The 7809-nt window shown below is 38.0% G+C and overlaps 1 protein-coding gene across 1 annotated transcript; it reads left to right on the top strand.

Annotated features, from left to right (window-relative positions):
* Positions 1-263: 263 nt before the first annotated feature.
* LOC111792867 (probable mitochondrial saccharopine dehydrogenase-like oxidoreductase At5g39410) lies at positions 264-1761 on the top strand. Its single transcript, XM_023674477.1, has 2 exons — positions 264-947; positions 1030-1761. The coding sequence occupies exons 1-2, from the start codon at positions 288-290 to the stop codon at positions 1720-1722; spliced, it is 1353 nt and encodes a 450-aa protein (XP_023530245.1). The 5' UTR covers positions 264-287; the 3' UTR covers positions 1723-1761.
* The last annotated feature ends 6048 nt before the right edge of the window (positions 1762-7809 follow it).

Genomic DNA, 7809 nt, shown 5'->3' with positions numbered 1-7809 from the left:
TTCAAGTTTCCCAAAAGACCTCACACCAACTTAGATAGTATTCCTGGATTATAAACCCATAATTATTCGGCGGATGTGTGACTTTCCTCCAATAATTACAACCCGACTCAACAAACCTTGAAATCCCCAACTTTTTAAGGTACGGAATTAAAATGAACTAGCTAGTAAAGTAGATTAGTAAATAGCATTTAAAGCTTAAGAATAATGGTTCCTAACGTACACTTTCCTCCACATTCCCACCGGAATTTAAGAACCCACCGGAATCTGTCAAATTAGAAGCTTCAACAATGGAGGCTCCCCTTTACGATTTCATAATCCTAGGCGCCTCTGGTTTCACCGGCAAGTACGTGGTCCGAGAAGCCCTCAAATTCCTCAACCCTTCTTCTTCTTCTTCCCCTCTCAAATCCTTCGCTCTTGCCGGTCGGAATCCCACAAAACTGATGGAAACCCTCAAATGGGCAGCGCATCCCAACTCCCCGCCGTCAATTCCGCTTCTAACCGCCGATATTTCCGACCCACAATCCATCCACCGCCTCTGCACCCAAACCAAGCTCATCCTCAACTGCGCCGGACCCTTCCGCCGCTACGGCGAGCCTGTGGTGGCGGCGTGTGTGGAGACAGGGTGCGATTATTTGGACATTTGTGGGGAGCCGGAGTTCATGGAGAAAATGGAAGCTAATTATCATGAGAGAGCGGTTGATAATGGTTGTTTGGTGATTTCGGCTTGTGGGTTCGATTCGGTTCCGGCTGAATTGGGTTTTATTTTCAATTCCAAGCAATGGGTTGGGGAATCGGCGCCGAACCGGGTCGAGGCGTATTTGAGCTTGGAATCCAAGAACAAAATTGTTGCGAATTTTGGGACATTTGAGTCGGCTGTTTTGGGTGTCGCTAATGCCGACCGGTTAGTGCAATTGCGGCGGTCGAGGCCTAGAAGACCTCGGCCAACGGTGAGGAAAATTCCACAATTTTAAAAAATATTTGAAATTTATGGAACATTATTAAAATTTATTATGAATTTTGTTGTGTCAGATTCCGGGTTGTCCTCCTCCTAAAGGACCAACTGTGGAACACAACAAAGAGACAAGCCTTTGGGCTGTAAGATTACCTTCAGCTGATTCCACTGTTGTTCGTAGAACACTCTCTTCTCTAGCTGAAAACCCTCATGGCCTTCCTAGTGTTAACGAGCGCGTCGAAGAGATCGAACAGAGGACGGCGTTTTGGTCGTCTATGAAGCCAGCTCATTTCAGCGTAAAAATTGGCCATAAGTCATTGATTTGCATTCTCCAAATGATTGCGGTTGGAATGATCATAGGTTTGTTGAGTAGAAGTTCATTCGGGACATGGCTTCTTTTGACGTTCCCTTCGATTTTTAGTCTCGGTTGGTTTAGGAAGAACGGTCCTTCTGAAGACGAGGTCGATAGTGCGTCGTTTAAGATGTGGTTTGTTGGTCATGGTTTTAGTAATAATAATGGCAGAGAGAATCGAGAACTGGATATGAAAATTGTAACGAGAGTGATGGGACCTGAATCTGGATATGTAGCTACTCCGATAATCCTTCTTCAATGTGCTTTGATTGTTTTAAGAAAACGCGAGATTCTTCCGAAAGGAGGAGTTCTTACTCCTGGTATTGTGTTTGGACCTACTGATCTTCAAAAAAGACTCGAAGAGAATGGGATATGTTTTGATGTTATTTCAAAGCATGCTCCATTGCAGAAGTGGTAATCATGTTCTTTCAGAGATCATTTACAATATGCTTTAGGTACTCCCAGTAGAATAAACTCGATAGATGAGAATAAAATTGTTCTTTTACTTATACAATTTAAGATAAATAAGAGCTTATATTATCTGTTACTCGATCTTGAGTTTTGCAATGCTTCATCGTTATTTTCCATCTTTAACCAAGTCTCTAATGAAATGGTTACTTCTTTCGTAAAAAAAAAAAAAACTTGATTATTTGGTAGTAGAACCATTATCACAAAATAAAACCGCTTCACGTTCTTTGAATACACTTCAACCTTTTTAACGTCCATTTGAGCCATAAAATTTGATATCCAGCTGTAGATATATTATACTTCCATGGTAGAAACAGCCATAATAGGTTGTTTCTTTGAACTCCGTGAAAAAGCATATGAACCAATACTAAAAACATAACCTAATGTACTTTTACGAACATCAAAATCACAACCCTAATCACTATCATGATATCAAGTCAATATGGATTCGAGAATATTTTATTTGCAATAAATTCCATGCCATATATGTAACCAATAACTTTTTTGACCTACTTCCCATTGATTTCTTTGTCCTTCTCATGAATCTACTTACCATATTTACTTCCCATCGATTTATTTGTCCTTTTCATGAATCTACTTACTTCGAAATAACTTTTTTGGGCTTGTCATGAATCTACTTACCATATTTACAACAAATGATATCTCGTTGCTGTCAAGTACATCAAGCTCCCAACTAAACTTTGATACAAACTAAGGTCAACTTCTTCTTCATTAGCATCTTACTTGTCACGACCCAATGTTTGAGATATCGAAACTCGGACCATGACTAAAAAAAAAAAAGAGACTAAAAGTAATTAAAATAAAAGATAAAAATGCAATAAACTTTAAATCAAATAAAGACAAACAACAACAATACGATTAAATACAAAATAAATTCAATTCTAATACAGTGGCGGTTCAAATTTATTACAAAGGAGAAAATGAGTTTGAGAAGTAATTACAAAACGAAATGTAAAAGACTCAAATATAAAGACGAATTGACACTCTAAAATGACCTCCTTTGTGACAGTGCAACTCTTGAACACTCTACACGTTGATCGATAACCTGCGAATATCTGGAAAAGAAGGAAAATGAATGAGTATAAAAATATTCGGTAAGCAACCTACTTGTAGGCTCTTATCACATCCTTAACCTAGTAGGTTTCCACGGGCTGTACTTTAGGCTGTAGGAATTTTCAACCTAGTCTCTACTACTATCTAAGAATCTCGAAGACCTCAAAATTTCGAGCAAATCTTTGATCTGGATTTTAACCCTAGGGGTCTTTACAAAATTTTCAACTTTTTTGTTCTTTGACATAGATGATTGTTTTGCGTTATGTAGTCAATGCCTAGTGTCCTAGGTTAAGGGTCTTTACAAATTTTTCAACTTTTTTGTTCTTTGACATAGATGATTGTTTTGCTTATGTAGTCGATGCCTAGTGTCCTAGGTTAAGGCACGACCTCATAATAATGTGGTGGGACACCATGATGTTTGTTAGCCAAAACATCATGGGAGGTTAGCTGACGAACTCTCCCACAAGACCATATAGCCACTCTAGTCTGGGGGAAGAGACCCTCGAGTGCTTGCCGTCTGTTGTGTCTACCTATGTGGTCCCATATCCCCTCTTAGGATGGATTCTACTATATAGGGCAAACATCTAGTTGCCTTAATGCGCTACACTATCCGCCCTAAGCTTGACTCGATGGTACCTATACTACTACCACTTGGTAGGGCCTGTTGTTGGTATTAATTATGCCCTAAAGCCTCGTAATTAATTATTTAATTTTTAATAATAATTTTTATAATTTTATTTACCATTTAATATTATCCATGGTATGAAAATTTAAGGTAATTAATTCACCACGAATGGTATCAGAGCTAGGCAAAATTCACCACGATTTGTGAAGATGGAAAGCTTAAAGATTGAAATTGAGAAGTTCGATGGATCCGATTTCGGTTTCTGAAAAATGCAGATTGAAGATTATCTATATCAGAAAGGTCTTCATAAACCCCTATTGGGGGTGATGCCGGATACCATGACCACGGAGCAGTGGAAGCTTAAGGCACAAGGCTTAGGGTTGATCCGGTTGACGCTATCCAGAAACGTGACGTTCAACATCATCAAGGAGAAGACAACGTCAGATCTGTTGAAGGCGATGTCGAATATATATGAAAACTATCGGCTATGAACAAGGTGATATGTGGAAATCACTACAAGGGGAGTAAGACTCAGATTACCTTGTTGATCGAATATTTCAAGGCAAAAACATTGTTTGAGATTCGAATCACTCTACAAGCAAGATCGATCATGTCTAGCTTGAATGATTCTTGTTGATCAAATATCTCAACGCAAGAACACTTGTTTGAGATTCGAATCACTCCACAAGCAAGATTGATCATGTCAAGCTTGAATGATTCTACATGCAACCTAAACTACATAGAATTACAAAGAAACTTAGTCATTGGCTAAAGAAGAGCACAAATGCTTCTTTTACTATATTTTCCAAGTCTCTTACAAATACAACATACATGGTTTTATATAGCCTCAAAATGAAACTATTAAAGGCATTCCAAGAGTTGTAACATTCCTACTTAATGGCCATAATTAACCATTATGTAATTATAACCTAAAGTAAATAAAAAGTCTTAAAATACATTAATGAAATACAATAACTCTAGATTACTCTAAATTGTAATCCACCCAAAATTTATAACATGAAACTTCATTCTTCTAAAATGTGGCATGAATTGAAATATCTTTTGATAATTTCAACAATATTTTCTTCACATCTTCATTGAAGCATATTGTATGATTGATGTCTCTTGGTTCATATCACAAGGTGTATTTGATGCGAAGATTGTTTAATCTACAAATGTCTGAAGGTAGATCTTTTGTTGATCATATAAATGAATTCAATATGATCATAAGTCAACTGCGTTCGGTGAAAATTAATTTTGAGGATGAAATTAAAGCATTGATTTTGATGTCATCTTTACTCGAGTCGTGGGATACTGTTGTTGCCGCAGCAGTTCTCGAGGATCTGATAAACTGAAGTTTGATGAAACTCGAGATGTAGTTCTCAGCGAAAGTATTCGCAAACGAGAATTGGAAATTCATCTGGTAGTGCTCTCAGTGTTGACCAATGGGGAAGAAGTAAACCGAAGGGCCCAAACAAAGGGCGATCAAAATCAAAGAACATAACGTGTTGGAATTGTGGAGTAAAAGGTCACTTTCAAACAGATTGTACAAGACCAAAGAGGAAGCAGAATCACAAATCTGGAGATGATGATTCTATAAATTCAGCAGAAGACATTGGGAATGCTCTAATCCTCAGCGTGGATAGTTCGATTGAATCCTGAATTTTGGATTCAGGTGCATCTTTTCATTCGTCTTCAAATAAAGAGTTGTTCCGGAATTTCAAGTCCAAAAATTTCGAGAAGATGTATCTTGCCGACAACAAAGATTTGAAGATTAAAGGAAAAAGGGATGTCTGCATAAAATCTCCGGCAGGAAATCAGTGCACATTAAAGGATGCCAAATATATTTCTAGTCTCAAGAAGAACCTAATCTCTATTAGTCGGTTGGACATCATAGATTATGCAACGGAGTTAGGGAAGAGTTCTTGGAAGATTATGAAGGGTGCTATGGTGGTAGCACATAGCATAAAATCTGGAACTTTATACACCACTATAGGGTGTATGAACATGGCTGCTGTTACTGAGAGTGCTTCAAATTCAAGTCTATGGCACAATAGACTTGGACATATGAGCGTGAAAGGAATAAAGATGTTGGCTGCGAAAGAAGTTTTAGAAGGTCTGAAATCTGTTGATGTGAATCATTGTGAGAACTACGTTATGAGCAAGCAGAAACGAGTTAGCTTCACAAGGGCTGCTAGCGAATTGAAGAAAGTGCGGGCAAAAATGATCCATACAGATTTGGAGCAAGGTTCCAAAATCACGAAGCAAGTGGGAGTTGAACTTGAGTTGCAGGGAAACTCACCTAGTGATGCTGTAGCTGATACTTATGAAACTCTTGATACTACTGCTGAGGAACCAGATGTGAAGCAAGGTTCCAAGACCATGAAGTAAGTGGGAGTTGAGCTTGAGTTGTAGGGAAACTCACCTAGTGATGTTGTAGCAGATACTCATGAAACTCCTAAGACTACTGTTGAGAAACCAGATGTGGAGAAATGTTCCAAGACAATGAAGCAAGTGGGAGTTGAGCTTGAGTTGCAGGGAAACTGACCTAGTGATGTTGTAGCAGATATTTATGAAACTTCTGAGACTATTGCTGAGAAACCAGATATGGAGCAAGGTTCCAAGACAATGAAACAAGTGGGAGCTGAGCTTGAGTTGCAGGGAAACTCACCTAGTGATGTTGTAGCAGATACTCATGAAACTCCAGAGACTACTGCTGAGGAACCAGATGTGAAGCAAGGTTCCAAGACCACGAAGCAAGTGGGAGTTGAGGTTGAGTTGTGAAAAAAATCACCTAGTGATGTTGTAGCAAATACTCAAAAACTCCTGAGACTGTTGCAGAGGAACCAGCGGTAGAGCAAGTGACACCTGGACTGGTGTTGAGAAGATCATCCAGTACTATCAGAGTACCAGATATATATGTACCTTCATTACACTATCTGTTGTTGATGAAAGGTAATCAGAGCCCTTTGATGAGGCCCTATAGTTGGAGGATATAACCAAGTGGGAGCAAGCCATGGATGATGGGATGTCTTGGCTTCAAAAATGCGTTGTACTGAGGCGGAGTACATGACAATAGCTGAAGCAGGAAAGAGACGATATGGATGACTGACTATCTTGAAGAATTGGGCAAGAAGCAACACAAAAAAATTCTTTAGAGATAGTCAGAGTGTCATATAGTTGGTGAGAAACCCGGTCTATCATTTAAAGATAAAACACGGAAGACGATACCATTTCACTTGCACGTTAGTGGAAGATGATGATGTGTTTTGAGAAGATAGAGGGTGCAAAGAATCCTGCAAACATGTTGACAAAATGTGTTGATGTTGGAATATTGAGGTTGTGCAAAGCCTCAATTAGTATGGTGCCATGAAGATGCTCATGGTCGTTTGAAAATAAAATTTTTGGTTGACTAGATCAGTCTCAAAGTGAGAGAATTGTTAGGTTATGGAGCCTGCTACTTATTTATAGGTTAGTGAACGGTTATACATAGTTATATTTGGTGAATGACATACAAAGTAAAAGTAAATTGTCATAAATAGTAAATAACTATGTATAGTAAAAAGCTATACCTGGTAAAAGATAAATATAGGGTAAATGATTATATCTGGTAAAGTTGTATATAGTGAGCTAAACCATGTATATATCTCGTGAGGCAGAGGTTTGAAATGTACTTTATGTAGTCTCAGTATTCTCTCTTACTGTATATACTTGGAGTCATCAATACAAATCCTTTCGCCAATATTCTCTTTGCATTTTCTCTATCCCGTTCTCTGTGTTCATCTAGATCGAGTGTGTGCGTTGTTGTGCGATCCTAACAAAGTAATAACCTAAAAGGGTCTATAGTATATGGATAAAGTTGGGTGCCTTATCCTGATAACACTAATGATATGATCCACTTTGTAATCATTAGAAATGATTTGATCCAAATCGTTCATGTATTGACATGTGAGTGAGTGTATCCTATATAATGAGTTTGTATAAGACTAATCATAATATGCCTACCATCCTGATGACTTGAACAAACAGGCCGTTGATTTTCATATAAGGAAAGTACTTGAGTTGTTTTCTTAAGTACTTGAACAATGAGATTCAAAATAGTTAAATATACATTAGGATATCTTGTAACATTTAAATATGATTTGAATAAGATATTATATCATAATATATTAGATATTCAATTATATTATTTGACAAAAATTCTGCAAGAGTCGTGTAAACAGGATTCTTGGGTTGAGCCAAGATGACATGAATTCGAGCGTTTTGACGTCGGATTTGGTGGTTTAAGGCCGTGGTTTTCGTTTTCGGATCTCGCTAGAGTCTTGAATATTTCTCTTT

This window comes from Cucurbita pepo, chromosome LG04 (assembly GCF_002806865.2).
Source record: "Cucurbita pepo subsp. pepo cultivar mu-cu-16 chromosome LG04, ASM280686v2, whole genome shotgun sequence".
In the NCBI taxonomy this organism is placed as follows: domain Eukaryota; kingdom Viridiplantae; phylum Streptophyta; class Magnoliopsida; order Cucurbitales; family Cucurbitaceae; genus Cucurbita; species Cucurbita pepo.
The sequence above is the reverse complement of the archived record's forward strand: the minus strand, read 5'-3'. Positions and strand labels throughout refer to the sequence as shown.

Coding starts and splice junctions, on each gene's coding strand:
- LOC111792867 (XM_023674477.1), top strand. CDS start 288: ATGGAGGCTCCCCTTTACGATTTCATAATCCTAGGCGCCTCTGGTTTC. Junction 948..1,029: donor CTAGAAGACCTCGGCCAACG/GTGAGGAAAATT, acceptor TTGTTGTGTCAG/ATTCCGGGTTGTCCTCCTCC.